The sequence below is a fragment of the Melozone crissalis genome, unplaced genomic scaffold (genome assembly GCF_028551555.1).
Source record: "Melozone crissalis strain CALT ecotype California unplaced genomic scaffold, PUWL_Pcris_2 ptg000026l_1, whole genome shotgun sequence".
NCBI classification, from domain to species: Eukaryota; Metazoa; Chordata; class Aves; order Passeriformes; family Passerellidae; genus Melozone; species Melozone crissalis.
This window is the reverse complement of record NW_026535804.1, coordinates 5,244,239-5,262,220: the sequence shown is the minus strand read 5'-3', so window position 1 is coordinate 5,262,220 and position 17,982 is coordinate 5,244,239. Positions and strand designations below refer to the sequence as shown.

At 43.7% G+C, this 17,982-nt stretch overlaps 1 protein-coding gene across 6 annotated transcripts in view; it reads left to right on the top strand.

The window, feature by feature from the left end:
* Nucleotides 1–5,994, top strand: part of TNRC6C (trinucleotide repeat containing adaptor 6C) — a 104,766-nt gene extending 98,772 nt beyond the window's left edge. For all 6 annotated transcript variants that reach the window (XM_054278637.1, XM_054278636.1, XM_054278635.1 and 3 more), the window contains 4 exons: nt 327–524; nt 1,806–1,876; nt 3,380–3,519; nt 5,044–5,994. In XM_054278637.1, the coding sequence (XP_054134612.1) occupies nt 327–524; nt 1,806–1,876; nt 3,380–3,519; nt 5,044–5,404 (770 nt within the window). In that variant the 3' untranslated portion in view covers nt 5,405–5,994. The remainder of the gene's footprint in view (nt 1–326; nt 525–1,805; nt 1,877–3,379; nt 3,520–5,043) is intronic.
* Nucleotides 5,995–17,982: the final 11,988 nt, after the last annotated feature.

Sequence of the window (17,982 nt, the reverse complement as noted above, 5' to 3'; positions counted from 1 at the left end):
GTTTCATTATAATTTTGGTGAAATCAGGTTTCAAATACCTACATTCATTTTCTGGACTTGTTTCCATGTATCATCTTTTACAAGAAAACAAAACAATAGTTTTTCAAAAGGGATCTTATATGCAGCAGGTAGTGTGAGGCTCAGTAAACACAAAAGTACTGGAAATGGTGAACAGTGGTTTAAGTAGGTTCAAAAAATACAGGATTTATAGCACTGAATGGTACAGAAAGTTGATATTTTCCTCCTGAGAAGCTGGGAGGATGTAGCCCAGGATGCCCATTGGTGAAGAACACCCCAATGTACGCCAGAATGTTTTTCTGTTGCAGGTAAACTGTCAGACATCAAGTCCACGTGGTCCTCTGGCCCAATCTCTCACACCCAAGCCTCTCTGTCCCACGAACTCTGGAAGGTACCCAGAAACACTACAGCTCCAACCAGACCTCCTCCAGGCCTAACCAACACCAAGCCATCCTCCACGTGGGGTGCCAGTCCCCTGGGCTGGACCAGCTCTTCTTACTCCTCTGGTACTCACAGCTCCTTTTTCTGCTTTTCTTTTCAGCATTGTTTGCTTCTGCTCTGCCTGTGAGGCTCCAGAAACCAGAGCTTTGACACAGCTGGAGTGTTCTGTGCTGGGGATGCATCTCTTGTCTCTTTATTTCACTTTGAATGAGTTGTAAATGAAGCACCTTTCAACTGGTCATGGTGGTGATGTTACATAGGAATTGCCCAATTTCTTGAACTCTCAACTAGGATTTTTTTTTCCTCCCAGTTCCTTAATTTCTAAAAATGTCTTTCAATCATGTGTCCTGTTCTGTGGTGTGATCTAAGACTCCAAGTGGAGCCTGTGGAATTTAATATGGAACACATGGATGTGAAGCATTTAGGACCTGATGGCATTGCAGGGCCCTCAGGGAATGCCTAAATTTTTTCATACTGGCCCCTTTTTTTATATGCCTTTGTTTGCTTTAATATTAATTTGAGAAGCCACGGATCTGGCTAAATATGTATATCTGTATTTAGATATCTCTGTTGATATAAATATAGATATATATGCAGATATTACTTTTATTTTATAAAGCTCTTTTAATAATCTGCTTACACTTAGTTGAGAATTAAATGTTCTTCCCTATTCCTGCCATTTATTTTGAATATTTCTTCACCAAACCCCCACCTGGAAGGTCAGATAAAGCTCCAGGATTCTTTCTGGAGCACCCACAGGATGCACTTTGACTCTCAAATGCCTCTCATAAATATCAAGCTTGTACGGCTTCTTACTGTAAAGCACCAGGCTGAGGTTTGTTAGGGCAGGTTTTTTTGGTTATGTTCTTGTATCTTCAATCAGGACATTGTCAGTGCAGAAATATCTGTTTTGAATAAGTCATACACATTAATCTGTCATTGACAAGAGAGCAGAGTGCTGCAGTGCTATAAAAATCTTTATTAGCAGGCAGCAATCTGAGCCTGGACATCAGAACTGCTTTTAAAATGTGTCTTCCAGATTAATTGTAATGCATCCTGAGGATCCAGCTTGTTGCAGTGCCATACCTGCATCTGTTAGTTCCCTAATATTTACTGTGGGAGTATGAAAAATGCCACAGATCTTTGAAAAGTAACAAGAGCAGCTTTTCATTCAGCAGCCTTTCCTTCCAAGGGAGGCAGTAAATCACGATGTGAGGAAACTGCTGTAGGATTTGTTTTCAGCAGCACTGAGGCTTGTTAGTCTGTTGTGATTCCAGATAAATTTGCCTGTAAGGTGCTCTCCAGAGACCTTGATCAAGTGTTTTGTTGTGGGATTTGTGTTGCAGGTTCTGCATGGAGTACTGACAGCTCAGGGAGAACAAGCAGCTGGCTGGTTCTTCGGAACCTCACCCCCCAGGTAACTGCAACTCTGCAAAACTGGCCAGGAAAAAACACTGCAATATAAGAGATAATGAGAATAACATCTAGCAGCCTTGGCCATTTGATTCATTTGAAAGAAGAATAATTATTCTGCATTTATCACCTGTCTTCTACAAAGAATTTGTTAAGTTTTCAAAGTGCTGTCAAATCAAGTATGAATTTTCAAGCCTGTAATTAGTCATTCAGTGGGCACCATTTCTCTGTGTGTAACTTTGGAGGTGAATGATGTTGTAAAGCACAGACAGAGATGTAAAATCTGATTTTCCTATGGGTTTTTTGGGTTCTTCTCATGTGTCTGTCACATCCTCTACTTGTCCTTCATGGTGTCATTCCAAAGGGAGAACATAAGCCACAAAGCCTTGGATGCAGACATCCAAATTAACCTTGGGAAAAATTTAATTACATTTATGAAGTGTGTTTTCCCTTTGACTTATGTCTGGATTTCTATAGATGTCTAATGATAAATATAATTTGTATAACCTAAATTGAGAAAATTTGTGCCCTGGACTGTAGGGAATTCTTAAAAAATCAGAATGTCTCCCTCAGTGAAGAGAGCAATAAGTGTGCAATTAAGTACTTTACTTTCACTTGTACTCTCTCTTTAGCTTTTAAATACTTGTTAATTAAGCATATAAGGTAAAATGACAATACCACAAGTAACCTGTTGGAATCCTGGATGCTAGGAATTTTAAGCCTTCTGTACTAAAAGGCACAAACCCACTAGAAAATACTACATTTAACCTGAAGCCATAAAAAAAGCTTCAAAAATTAATTAATAGCTCAGGGATTATGAGTGTGTAGTTTAATTAGAAGTGTGAAATATCACCAGTTCGGGAGGAAATACTTCTTTGTAGGAAAGTGGAAAAAAACTTGTTTATTAAACAATAAAACTTCAACAATGTTAAACAATAAAATCTAAAGTTAAAAACTTAGAGTTTAAAAACTTATTAAAATAGCAATATATATATATAACAAAATAGAAGTTTTAGGATAGTAACTAATGCTTCTTCGGCACCTTCTTCTCCATAGTTTTGGGTAATATAAAATAAAATAGAAGTTTTAGGATAGTAACTAATCCTTCTTCTTCTCCATAGTTTTGGGTAATATTTTGTAATTAGATAGAAAAGTTCACATTGTGGACTTGGAAGGATTAGTTATTGAGTTAAAAGTAAAAATAATTTAGGTATCATTTCTTAATTAGATAATTTAGCCTTAGAAAACCTTATCTAGAAAAATAGTTAACCATTTTTAACTTATTAGTAAAATCCTATAGAACTCACAAGGTATAATATGGATAACAATAATAATATGGATGATAAGAATAAATAAATAAATGTGGACAAATAATAATAATAAATACGGATAAAAATAAACATACAAGTGTAAACACAAAAGACCATCTGAAACCCTTCAATCCCCTCTTAAGAGGAGCAGAAGGGAAGGCAGGAGCAGCTGTAACCTTTGTGCCCTGTCCCTGCAGATCGATGGCTCCACGCTGCGCACGCTGTGTCTGCAGCACGGCCCCCTCATCACATTCCACTTGAACCTGACCCAAGGCAATGCTGTGGTCCGATACAGTTCCAAGGAGGAAGCAGCCAAGGCCCAGAAGTCTCTGCACATGTAAGTTCCTGCTCCATCTTTCTTTGATTACAAGCCAGAAAAGATTTTCTTAGGCGTAACCGATCACTAGTTAATTCCGTCTTGGATTTCAAGATTACCTAATGAGAGAGGAAAAAGTGAACTGGGGGTAGATACTGAATAAGAGGGTGTTAGAAAATTTCATTCAGCATAAATAATTGTCTTGCTGCACCCTAAGTCCCAGCTAGGTGATATCAGGGGTGTGACAGATCCCCTTTTCGAGCTCTGTAGAATCAAAAATGCAGCAGAACTGAGGTAACTTTAGTCAATGGCAAAACTCCCCAAGTCCAGGGTCTCAGGACCCTGAACCAAGGGCAGACAACTGCTTATAAACAGGGGAGGTCTCAGGGGAGGATACAATCTTTAACCAGTCTGAGAACTGGGGTGGAACACAAGGCAGGGAATACCATGTGGAGGATTTCAAGGGACGAGAAAAGCTCGAGGGAACTAATGGGATTTCAAAGGATACAAAACTGACAGGGAAGTTTCTATAGGGAAAGGCAGGTTCTGGGAGGGATTGACATTTAATGGAAGGAGGAGTAAGGAAGGTTCTGGAGACATCCCCTATAGCAAGCCCCACCATCACCACGAACCCTATCCCAAGGCCATAAGGACATAACCCTATTCCAACCACAACCAACCCTATCCCAAGGCCATAACCAACAACACCCCAGTTAGCCCAGGCTTCTGGGTAAGGATCCACCACCACCAAAGCTGAATAAACAAACACTACCAACATCCCCCCTAAATAAACAATAACAAGCACCAATCCCAATTCCCTCTGACATTCCTGACAGAAAGCACGCTTTAACCTGTCTTGGTTTGGAAAGACAGGAGCCTGCTAAGGAAGGCAGGAGCTTCCCCTGAAATGGAAAATGTAAACCCTCTCCCCACCCCTCTGAATTGCTATAAATTTTAAATTAAGGGGCTCTCGGGCAAAAAATATGGGAGCAGGAAATCTAGGGAAGAAAAAAAATAAAAGGATAAAATCAACAATGCAGTACACTAGAACAACACTGCCAGAGTCAGAACACAACCTGACACCCTGTGGGTCAGGGTGTTGGCAGCAGTCCCATTGGAATTGTGGCTCAGCCCTCCTGCAGTGTCAGGGGTGGTTCTGCTGGAGCAAGGGGGTTCTGTAGGTTCTGTAGAGAAGGATGTATTCTTCCTCTGAAGATCAAATGGAAGAAGAGGCAGCTGCTGTTCCTCTGGGGAATCCAGTGGAGAAGCTGTGCTGATGTTCCAGAATCTCCAGATTATATCTGTGTAGCAATGCTTGGCTCCTCCCTCTGGGCTCCCATCTCCCAATGGGATGCTGTAGTTCTTATCAGCCATGCAGTGACATTCAATAGCTGTTATCAATAGAAGGAGATGTGATTGTGGTCACTCAAAGAGAGAGATAAGGCAAACTGCCCACTTGACAAAAGCTAATCTGCCATACAGCTGGCAATAGAAAACATCTTGCATTGCAATCTGCAACAACACTCCCACCTTGCTGTCCCTCAGGTGTGTCCTGGGCAACACCACCATCCTGGCGGAGTTTGCAGGTGAGGAGGAGGTGAACCGGTTCCTGGCGCAGGGGCAGGCGCTGCCGCCCACCTCCAGCTGGCAGTCCAACACTGGATCCACGCCCGGCCGCCTGGGCTCCTCGGGCAGCTCGCACGGGCTGGTGCGCCCCGACGCCGGCCACTGGAACCCCCCGTGCCTGGGGGGCAAGGGCAGCAGCGACCTGCTCTGGGGGGGGGTGCCCCAGTACTCCAGCAGCCTTTGGGGACCCCCCAGCGCCGACGACGGAAGGGTCATCGGGAGCCCCACGCCCCTCAACACCCTCCTGCCGGGGGATCTGCTCAGCGGCGAGTCCATCTAGGAGACACGGTGGAAGTAACAATCATCAGCACTAAAGGAGAACAGAGAATTTAAAATAAAAAAAAAAAAAATTAAAAAAAAATTCAAAAATGGTAACCCTTTCCAGTCCCGGGCTTGATGAAGAATCCAGCTTTAACCCATGAGACTGGCAGCCCTCCTTAGTACCTCTGTCCAATATTGAATCTGAAACTGCAGAAGTCCTTGTGAACTGTTCCTGAAACAGTATGGGCTCCTTTGGTCAGTGTCACATGCTAATGACAGGTTTTACTTTTTTCATGGCTTTTTTGTTTTGTTTTGTTTTATGTCGTCTTTTTATGTTTGTATGGTGATTTTTCAAAACCAAGTATAAAAGCTGCTTAGAATAGGTCTATCATGAAGGGCACTTTTCAGAATTTGGGCTGGAAAGGGTTATTTTATCAACTTGGGGGGGGGTGGGAAGGGGAAATGAAAGCCTATTTAAATGAGCCTGTGACTATTATGCACATTACAGAGGCGGACCCAATAATCAGAAAGGGTGAAGTGTGATATTTTACCATTGGTACAGAAAAGTGACGATTCCCAGTGGCAACTCTGGACTGTACAGGTTGAGAGGGGGGGAGGGAGGGCAGGGTTGGGGTATCTCTGTGTCCACTACTCCCATGGATCTGCCTATGCACATTACCCTTGTTTCATTACTTTTTCATGTCATTTTTTTAATCCCAAAAATTATAAAAAGTAAAAAAAAAAAGAATAAAAAAAAATCAACAAAGAAAGAAAAAAAAATACTTTAAAAAAAAAAAAAGCAACAAACCATATCAACATGCAAATACTTGAATCCAGCAGGCCAATAACAAAATGTGAACACTTTCTGAGTTGAATTATTACACTTCCAGGTCAGCATCAGTACACAAAAAACAGGCTCTAAGAATTTTGTTTTTTAAAAGTTCAGACTATGTTTTTGTTGGGACAGATGTGAGTGTGTGTGTGTGTGTGTGTGTGCCTGTGTGCGCGTGTGCCCACGTGTGGTTTAACTCAACGTGTGAAGTTTTTTCCTTTGGTTCAGTATATGCTTTTTATTTGCTCATTGGTCAAATGTTTAATTGTTATTAGCTTCTAACTTTGCACTGAGTGTCCGCAGCCCTTCTTGTAGCTAATCCTGTAATGGTAAAAACACACAAAATCAAAAAAAGAAAAAAAAAAGGAAATATAAAAAAAAAAGGAAAGAAACTGATAGAAGGGGCCGGCGACAATTCACGTGTAAATGTTTACTCAAGGACTCTTATTGCATTTTAAAATTACAGTGTGTATCTCTGGAGAATAATATGTATATCTACCTTTAGCGGCTTTTTATTGTGGACTAATGCAAGAAAATTATTACCGGAGTATTGCACCATTTTTCCATTCGGAATATAAAGTTTAAAAAAAAAATACTCTTGTTGAACTGTGGCCATAGATAATTGTAAAGAGTTGATAGTTCCCTTGCAAGCAGGAACAGAAACAAGCACTTGGACATAAGTTTTGACTGCTTTTGGAGGAGCCAGGAGTTTTGGCTCCCACCTGTTTACAGACCTTTTTTTCTCCTTCAAACTTTAAAATAAAAAAAGGAATTAAAAAAATTAAAAAAAAAAAAAAGAGAAAAAACAAAACAAAAAAAAAGACTTCCATCGTAAAGAAAACTATTTTCAGAATGAAGATATGCTACTTCAGAGCTCTGGGATTGAACAGTGTTGTTGTATTATCCTTTTCTTTGGCCATTGCTGTGTACTATTTTTGTTGTTGTTTTCCTCCTCTTCGTCAAAGTGGCGAAAACTTTGTGATCACTATCTTGCACATGGTGGAAGATGTCTCAGGAAAGCCGGGTTTCCCGAGGAGCAACTCCACACCATTTCATGTATTTTTAAAACCCAACTCCTAGCACTGAAGATATTATTAAAAAACAAAATAAAATAAAAAAAAAAAGACAGTAAGAAAGAAGAAAAATACCTAATCTAATGTGTAGCAGTTACATATTTACCAAATAATGGACTCAAAAGAAATAGATGTTTGAAGAGTGCTTTATATATTAAAAAATCGCTTTATGTTTAAAAAAAGATCAATGTTTTTGATTGTTTTGAAAGGAAGAAAGACAATGGAATAACATACACTTCAAGTATGTTTTAAAAATTATATGAACATTGTGCTCCCTGCCTGCTTGGATCAGGAAACTTGTGCATTACATTTTTTTTTTTTTTGGAAGATTAGCTTTTTAATGGTTTTATCAGATTTAAAGGGTCCTGCAAGATTGCAAATTAACAAAAGCTGGTTTTATAGAGGATCATGAACTATGCACAAACTGGGTTCAAGACTTGTTTTTTTTTTTTGTTTTTCCTCAAGTTTTAGTAGTGTATTTAGCTGAATAACCTTTCCTCAGAGTAATTGCATCTCATTGCCATTACACGCCTCCTACATATATATTTTATATATACATATATATACACACACACACTTATATAAAATATGTATGTGTGTATGTGCGTGTTTACATACAATTTTCCATGCTGAAGTTTAGCATTGAGTTGTAGAAAAACTCCTGATATTTTCAAATTGGGAATGAAAATTTCTGTTGGAGGGGTTGGGGTGGGGGGAACGGGTGGGTTTTGTTTTTAGGGGCTTTTTTTTTTTTTTTTTGCCTTTCCTTTTGAATTAAAGATGTCTGTAACTCTGAGATTAAAAAGAAAACCAACAATTGTGGCTTTTAATGTTTATTCTCCTCATAGAATGTGATTGTTAAAAGAACATGCACCGAAAGTTGCTTTCAAGAGTACGAAGATTCTTTGAAACTTAATAAATTGCAGTTTTTTCTTGGCTGTTGAAATAATGTGTACTTTTCTTTTATGCAGGGGATACTAAATATATATATATATATATTGTTAAATCTGTGAAGGTATTTCATGGAAGGAGTTTAATTTTGAATGAGAATGCTGTGTACAGACAGGCAAACCCCTCCTGTTGTGGTCACCCCTCCGCTCTCTGCTGGTGACACTCATGAGCTTTTCCATCAACGCTTTGCACATCTCATCCAGGAGCAGCAGATCCCATTTTTGCCTTCAGATTCTGTTTTTTTCTCATTTATCCATGTCTCCAGTCACACAGTAGGTGAGTTTGTTACCCCCTCCAGCCAGGCTGGGGCACCCCCAGCTCCTCCCCAGTTTCTGGCCCTGGGTGTCTAAATGCCATTTTACAGATCTGATCTTTTTGAGGTGAGCAATAGCCCTTAAAAAGGGGAGAAACAGCAAAATATTTTCATTGCAGCTCTAATGAAAACACGTTCTGCATGTTTGGCCTTGCAGGGTTTTAGTTGAAGAAGATGTTCACCACTTGAATGTTCTTTTAGCCCCAAGGTGTCAGTGCAGGGCTGGGGGTTCATGGAGAGATCCCAGCCTTGCTCCATTCCCTGGGGTTTCTGCCTCCCCCAAACCAGTCCCTGAGCCCCGACTGGTGCTGGGGTGATGCTCAGCAGGGTCCCAGGGGTGTGAGTTTGTGCAGAGGAGCTCATTCCCCACACCCATTTGGGAAGGAGAACCTGGCATGAACAGTTGGGTCCTTGAGGGCTGTTCCAGCCCTGAGGCACCACCCACAGTTACTGGGATTGTCCATGAGCCAGAATTCCCAGGAAAAACCCAGTGGGCAGTTGGGTCTGAGTTGTGCTGGCAGATACAATGCAGTTAAAATACTCAAATTCAGCTTTGGGATAACTTCTGATATGGAAACAGCAAAAACTCCCAGTCTGGAGCCTGTTATGCCAATTTGATTGATCTGGCCCCAAAATCTCACAGCTGTTTTTCACTGGAAGCTGCTTCCACTCCCACCTCCTTTTTTTTCTTTTCTTTTTTTTTTTCTCTTCCAGGTGTTTAAAATTAAACTTAGGAGAGTTGCCTTTTCTTTTCCTTCTCTGATTCTTTCCTGGGTTTGTGTTTTGTTGGGCATTTTGTCCTTGGTAAGGAGGGCTTTCAGTTTTGGTGTGTCTGGGCTTTGTTGCCAAGACATTGAGGTCCCTTACAGAGTCAGATGTTTTATTGTTCCATGAGGTTGGCAGCAACAACTTTTTGTAAACCAGATGCACTCTTAAAATTCAGAACCCCGCCTGATACATTAAAGCAAATTTCAGCTTCAGGCCAAAATCGATCTTTCAGTGTTTGCATAGCTCTTTATTGTTTTCAGTGTCATTCTTCTGCTTCAATCCTATCCATTATTTCTTAAATTGTAAAGAAAGCTCCTGATGATCAGGATTCACCCTCTGGCTGCAGAATCTTTACAAGAAAACATTTTTAACAGTTTGTGCTTTTCTGTATATTGCATTTGCTGTACCCTCCATGGCACCTTCACTGCATGGCTCCCTGTCTTTAGGCCAAGATAATTTCTCTTTCCTAAGTGGTCTGAAACTGTCAGATTTCTTAGTTCTTTGTCTAGTTTGTGGGTGGCACTGGCAGAGCAGATGTTTTGCTATTCTCCCAGAAATATATTATTGTTCTTGCTAATTCAATATATGATTGTGTATGTGAAGGAGCTTTTTAATTAAAAACAACAAAAAATGTATATGGCTATCTGTATATGTTAAGAATTACTGCAGTTGGAAGAGTCTGGAAATGAAATTAGAAAACATTTTAGGATTTGGGTTGTGGGCAGCCACAGCGTGGAGGACCCGAGGTGAGCTGAGCATCCCCCGATGTCACAGACATCTTTATGGAAAATCCTTTCCTTGGGATTTTTCCTCCTGAGAAGCTCAGAGGCCTCAGGAACAAAAGGTAAACATTGATTATCTGCTGCTGTGGAATGCAACAGGTGCATCTGTGATTGGTCTCATGTTGGTTGTTTCTAATTAATGGCCAATCACAGTCAGCTGGCTCAGACTCTGTCCGAGCCACAAGCTTTTGTTATTAATTTCTTTTTCTATTCTTAGCCAGCCTTCTGATGAAATCCTTTCTTCTATTCTTTTAGTATAGTTTTAATATAATATATATCATAAAATAATAAATCAAGCCTTCTGAAACATGGAGTCAGATCCTCATCTCTTCCCTCATCCTCGGACCCCCGTGAACACGGTCACAGCCCCGGACCCGTCTGTGCTGCTGTGGGTGTCCAACCCTGGGTGTCCTGCGGGGCCGGGCAGCGCTGCAGAACGGGCTCCGGGACCTCCGGGTGTCCCCGCACGGTGCCACCGAGCCCGGGGCCACCGCGGCGCCAGCAGCTGCTGCGGGAGCCGGGACTGTCACCCCCGTGTCCCTGTGTCGCCTCCGTGAGATTCACTCAGCTGCAGGAGCTGCGCTGTGCCCTCAGCCCCCCTGCCCTCCGTGCCCTGTAACTCGGGAGAGAGCGCGGCACACCCAGCTGCTGTTCCAGCTCCTATTCCAATTCCTGTGCCCTCTCCTGTGCCCATTCCTGTGCCAGCTCCTGTGCCCTCTCCTGTGCCAGCACCTGTGCCCATTTGTGTTCCAGCTCCTGTGGCCTCTCCTGTTCCAGCTCCTGTGCCCATTCCTGTTCCAGCTCCTGTGCCCATTCCTGTTCCCTCTCCTGTGCCCTCTCCTGTGCTCTCTCCTGTTTCAGCTCCTGTGCCCACAGCACAGACAGTGCCTGCTCTGCTCCCACTCTCCCAGGAGGATCTTCCACCAAGAGGAGATGATTTTTGGATGATTTCTGGATGATTTTTGTCCTGTGTGCCCTCCCCATGTTCGTTTTTTACCGTCCCATGTGTTGGAAATGAGTCACTTGTGAATGAAATTGTGGTCCTGGTGCAGTCCTGCTTTCAGGGTTATTAAAATGGTGTCAAACACAATGAGCTGCTTTGCTGTCAATAAATGTGGTTGTTGGTAGAGGGGGTTTGCCCTGCCCACCTGTGGGACTGCTCACTCCTGGAAGAGGTGTGTGTGTCCCATCTGTCTGTCCTGAGTTAATACTTCATGATTTTAAATGTTCATTTTGTTCAAGGCATGGTCTTGACAATATTCACGACTGTGGCAAATTCCTCTGTAATTTTTCTGTTGTTCCACCTCCTGGATCCTTTGCTTACTTCTTAATTTATCTGAATTAATTCTTCTTTTATACTGGAAACATATTCAGGCAGGCTGCAGACTTGTGTGACTGGTGGTGTTGGAAAAGAGCAGATCCTCTTTCCATTTTTACAGTAGGCCTCCTTGTTTTGGTTACAATATTCAGGCTTTACAATTATGTTTTACTCACAGGAATACCCCACAGGAGCAGAAAAACCTCACAATTTTTCATTATTTTATCCCATTTCCAGCAAGACCCACTTTTCCTGCCTCTTCCTGTCACTTGTCTCTGTCCCTCCCATCTCTTCCCTACCTACAGATGCCAGGGAACTTCTGATAAAGGCAGAGGAGGTGATTATTCCCCAGGTAAAGAACGGCAGCTTCTGCCTGTGTGAAGTCTGGAAGTTGCCTAATTAGAGCTGTAATCCCAGTGGGAGATTGAGCAGAGGCACAAAATACCTGAAAGCCAGAGGAGGGGACAGACATCAGCCCCTACAGCTCAGCAGTCCTCGGCTCTTGGCTGGGAAAATCACAAATCCTGAAGGAAAAGATTGCAAATGGCTCTGATCACCCTGTGATGCCTTTATTGATGAGGATTTTCCAAAAAACCTGCCAGGATTGTGTTTGCCAGCACAATTCCCCAGCTGCCTGAGCCTGCAGCATCCAAGGCAGGATGGAGCTGGAGAGCACAGGGACAGGGAATTGCACAGGGATTGCCTGGTTTACAGGGGAGACTCATTGCTGAAAAGACTAAAAATTACATTAAAAAGGAAAAAAAAAAAACAAAGAAAGGAAAAAAATAAAGGGGAAAGGGAAGGGAAGGGAAGGGAAGGGAAGGGAAGGGAAGGGAAGGGAAGGGAAGGGAAGGGAAGGGAAGGAAAGGAGAGGAAAGGAAAGGAAAGGAAAGGAAAGGAAAGGAAAGGAAAGGAAAGGAAAGGAAAGGAAAGGAAAGGAAAGGAAAGGAAAGGAAAGGAAAGGAAAGGAGCCGCAACAAAACTAAAAATTGTTTTCCCTGTTAGCTCAGTGATGCATTTCTCTACAGCAGCACTGTGTAAACACAAGCACTGAGCTGGTTCTGGAGCTGTGTCCAGGTCACTGCTTTGGACTCACATCCTTTATTTCTTGCTAATGAGCTTTCTGTGCCTCTTGGGTTGTGAATTTTGGGTTCCACAGTCCCCTGGCTGGGAGCACAACTGGGAGTAATTTCAAAATCATTTCCCCAGGCTGCTTCAGCACCTTTCTTGGAATAATCCCTTTTCTGGGGGCTCTTCTGAAACACAAAACACAAAGTTGGGCACTTGGGACCAGCAGTGACTGCAGCCTAGGACAAGTTCTTGGACACCCCTTGGTGCTGCTTTTGGGCACAGCCATTCAGGGACTCAAACTGGGTTTCATGGAGAATAAAGCTTCAAAACTGTCTGCAGCACAAAAGTATTTTTTGTTATTTAGTGTGAGCCAAGCACAAAATACGAAACCCTCATAATACGAAATTTAAGACACAGTGTAGGTAATTCTTCCTTCTGTCCCTAAATGGGGGGGGGGGGGGGGGGGGGGGGGAGTGGGGCAGAAGGCAAAGCAAAGTAATAAGAAATAACAGGACCCAGTAAAAGACAGGAGGTTGTGTCATCTAGTACAGACATCTCACAGTAGAGATGGTGATCCTTACGCCCTTGCAGTTCAAACACTGAATTTTGATCTGTTTTAGAGAATTCAGGTGTTCTAGGACATGGGAACCCCCTGTGGGCACCGTCTTTAGATGAGAGGAAAACTTTCTGGAGTGAGTCTAAAGGGAATTGGTTGAAGTCTCCTTTTCTACTTGGACCTTCAACAAAGTTAAGAGGCCAAAAATCACATTTTTCATATGAGGTTATTCCTAGAGTTCTTGTCGATAGGAGACATCTAAAGTGCAGCATTCCCCTGGCACAGCAAGGGTTGATGCATCCTTAAAAGTGCTCTGCTGGTTTCATTGTCACCACAGAGGGGTCAGCTGTGTGCCCAGCTGCTGTCCTGTGTGGGACCTGAGAGCAGAAATAACAAATCAGAGGACTTACCAAGTATTTTACTTTTACTCTTTTTTTTCACTTTTTCTTTTACATATTTATCACCGAAATCTCTGAAAGTCCATGGTCTGCAAAACAAGAAATGGTTGCCAGCACCTTGGCATGTCCCCATGGATTCCAAGACTGCAGCAAGAGGGACATCAGGGTTTCTGGAGCACGGACAAGGCTGGATTCTGCTGCCCTGGGATTAAGGGCAGAGCCAGGACGGGGATGACCAGCCCTGCAGTGAAATCTGGGCAGGCCCTGCTTGGAGTGGACATTCCTGTGGTTGTGGTGGTGTTGCCCAGCCCAGCAGCCACTCTGCGCTTGCAGGGCACAGCTTTGTGCCAGGGGAACAAACCCCACTTTTCCTCTCTTTTTGTGCAGCAGCCCTTTTTGTGCGTTCTGTGAAGGCACAACCATGAGCCTGCAGGGTCAGAGCTGTCCTGAGGGCTGCCTGGGTACTCTGAAAGATGCAGCCATGGACACAGGTGTTTGCAGAGCAGCTCCTCATGGAGCCCCTTGATTCTGAAAAGCCTTTGTGTCAAGCAAAGCACAGCACGCTGAGCTTTGAGCTGCCAATCAAAAGGCAGAGGACTGTAAATCCTCTTTGCAAACACTTGGAGCCCTGCAATGGGTGGCTCCCTGAGCTCCTGCAATCTGTTCTGTCCTGGGAAGAAATCTGCAGTGGCTCTGTGCCTGAGCTGGTGGTCACAGGGGACACAGGGGTCAGTGTTCAGAGGGACTGGTGGTCAGAAGGACTGGTGGTCACAGGGGTCAGTCAGAGGAGTTGGTGTTTGCAGGGGTCGGTGGTCACAGGTGTTGGTGGTCACAGGATACCATTGTCACAAGGGTCACTGGTCACAGGATCCCATTGTCACAAAGGTCAGTGATCAGGGGTCACACGTTCCCATTGTCACAAGGGTCACTGGTCACAGGATCCCATTGTCACAAGGGTCACTGGTCACAGGATCCCATTGTCACAGTGGTCAGTGGTCAGGGGTCGCATGTTCCCATTGTCACAAGGGTCACTGGTCACAGGATCCCATAGTCGCTGGTCACAGGATCCATTGTCACAAGGGTCGGTGGTCACAGGATCCCGTTGTCGCAGGGGTCAGTGGTCACTGGTCACAGGATCCATTGTCACAAGGGTCGGTGGTCACAGGATCCCGTTGTCGCAGGGGTCAGAGGTCACACGTTCCCGTTGTCGCGGGTGTCACCGACTCCCCCGCCTGTCCCTGCTGCAATTCCCGCTGTCCCCACAGGGTGGCGCCAGGGAGCCGCTCCGAGCCCCGACCCGGTTTTGTGGGTTGTTTTGTTTTTCTTTGGGGTTGGTGGGTTTTTTTCGGTTTTTTTGTTTGTTTCTTTATAAAATTCTTTTCTAGGACACAATTCCAGGTGGGTTTTGTGTCCCAGGCTGCTGCCGGGGGAGCTCCGTGTGCTGGAGGCCGCTCTGCAGAGCAGGGGACGCTGGGGTCGCCCCGCACGGGGCCGGTTCCACAGGCAGAGGGTGAATCCAGGACCGTGAGCTGTGCTTGGATCCAGCCATGGCATCACCAGGGCTGGGAAAATCCTCCAAGGCCAAGAAATCCAATGGCCAACCCAGCCCTGCCAAGCCCGCCTCTAAGCCATGTCCCCAAGTGCCACATTCACACGTCCTTTAAATCCCCCCAGCCACGGTGACTCCACCACTGCCCTGCGCCAGTGAAATAAACAGGGCAGGAGATTTGTCTCCTTTTAATGCCTTTATTAAAAATCAGCTCCGGTGGGAAGAATGGATGGATCACACATATGTCACCACTGCTCCCAGGAGTGGCACAGAGGAGGAAAATAAGTGCAGCTTTGTCTGCGGGTCTGTGGGCAGAGCTGGGGGCTCCATCCTCATGAGAGCATCAGGAGATTCCCAGCTTTTGGTTTGATATTCGCGTTCCTCTGTCCAGCCGACATCTTTTGAGGTTAGGGGGAGGGGTGAAAGGGTCTTAGCAGACACCGGATTCTGTTCCTCACGTCTAGACATCACTTCGATCCCTCAATTCCGTGTTGGCTCGCTGTTTTTAGGGGTTTTTGCTAGGTTTGGTGAGGGGCTTCTTCCTTTGCATGCCAACTTTGTTGTCTCCTCCTCTTCACCGTCCGGGTGCCATCCTCCACTCGACAAAAAGGGCAATTCCCAACCATCAACAACAGGTAGTAAACGAAAAAACTATTAACAATAGGTGATTACAACAACAAACAGTTACAACTCCGCCCTGACAGCAACCGGCCCAACCTGAGAACTCTGCAACCTTTTTAAAAAAAAACGGGCAACTTTTCTACTCATAACACCAGGGCTGGACAAACCTTTTGGAGAAGGAATTTCCCCCAGTGTCCCATCTAAACCTCCCCTGGAGAAACCTGAGGCTGTTCGCTCTCATCCCCCTGGCAGAAGGGAGCGATGTTTCGGTCCCCAGGCTGTTTTGGGGCGTTTCCCAGGCGGGAGCTGCGTGTCGGGGATGCAGCCCCGAGGATGCTCCCGCTGCTCCCTCCAGCGCCGGGAACTCGGCGACCTTCCAGGCCTTTTGCAGCCTCAACAACGCCACAATTCCCCGAATGGCAGCCCGCCGGGAGAGCCCTAATGGGGCTCATGTGATGAGGTTTGTTCTCCGCAGAGCACTCAGCGTTTCAAGGCAAACACCCTTAATTACCCCTCAACGAGTCAGAGCCGCTCTGGGGTTTGAAATGTTTTGCTCCTCTGTCGGGTGTCCTTGGCGTGGGCGTTCGTGCCTGTGAAAAATGCGTGTTTTATGGCTGGCTTTTCGCAAATATTGAAATGAATGTTGTACGTGTTATGTTAGAAAGTGATGCTGTGTGAAAAACGCCAATCGCTTGTTTTTAAAATTTTTAAAAGTTTGATAGTAATAAAATGGTTAAAAAGAATAGTAACACAATTAGAGTAATAACAATTTGGACAAACTGAATTAGGACAATATGAGACAATAAAAACAAAGAGTTGCGGAGGTCGAGGTACCTTTTTCTGGGCATCACGAGCCTGAAAAAGGACCCACGTTAACAGAGGATTAACCCTTAAAAGCAACAGCCTGTTGCATGTTCATACATCTCATACATGATGCACAAATTCCATTCAAACACAGGATTCTGTCTGGGCAATGTCACCTTCTTCCTCTGAATCCTGACAGCGCCTTTGAGGCAGGAAGAAGTTCATTTCTTCTGATAAGGGAGCAATAAATTCTTTTTCTCTGAAAGATTCAGGTGTCCTGTGGCTGCTGTCTCGCTGCGAGCCCTTTCTGTTAAACAAAGCATCTTACATAGCAGAGTTTCTATTTTAACAATTTTTTTATAACCTAAAACTATATTTAACGCAGTACTTAAGAAAATTAATACAGCATTGCTTTCTAACACAACACATATTCATTTTAATATTTGCGAAAAGCCAATCATAAAATACATGCATTTTTCACATGCTGTATTAATTTTCTTAAGTAGTGTGTTAAATGTAGTTTTGGGTTATAAAAAATTTGTTAAAATAGAAACTCTGCTATGTAAGATACTTTTCTTAAAGAAAAGATTCAATAGCAGACACAGGATGCCTAAATCTTTCAGAGAAAGAGAATTTATTGCTCTTTTATTGAGTTCTTCCTTCCTCACTCAGCTATGGCATTCAGAGGAAGAAGTTGACATTGACCAGACGGAATCCTGTGTTTGAATAAAATTTATGCATCATGTCTTATGCAACAGGTTGTTGGTTTAAGGGTTAATCCTCTGTTAATGTGGGTCCTTTTTCGGGCTTATTTTGCCCAGAAAGATGTACCCAGACTGTCTGTAACTCTTTGTTTCTATTGTCTTGTATTGTCCTAATCCTAATCGTCCAAATTATTATTACTCTAACTATATTACTCTTTTTATAACCATCTTATTTATTGAACTATTTATCTATTTAACTTTTAAGATTTTAAAAACAAGTGATTGGTGGTTTTCACCGCGCCGAGGCCGCCCATCAGTCAGGGCCTGAGCCCAGAGCAGCAGCCAGAGCCAATTAATCAGAGCCAATTAATCAGAGCTGCTCCCTGCTCACAGCTCCCAGCCCAGCCCCTTCCCTGGTTGTTTGTGCTCACAAATGAAGCTCGAGCATCTCTCAGCTGTTGGGGTTGTGCCACATGATGCTGAGAGCAATGATGGGTTTGTCCTCACAAACAAACTGTGGGGTTGCTGGTAGATAAAAGTATAAAAGAAATGATGGGAAGGATTCTGCTGGTTGATGGATGGAAAAAAGAGATTTGCCTTTAAACAGTTTGTTTGTAGGTTTGCTGATAAATGGAATTGGATATTGAAAGATGAAAGAAATAATGGGGAAAAAACATAAATTCTATAAGAATTAAAAATTAGGGTTGTATATTAGAGGGAAATCTCTGGTATCAGGAATTTCAGGAGGTCTGTGTCTCTCAAGTACCTCAGAAATGGGGAAAGAGAGAAGGGAAATTGGATAAGAAGGAGGCTGCATCCTCCAAAAATTAGACAGACTCCAGGGGAATGCCCCATGG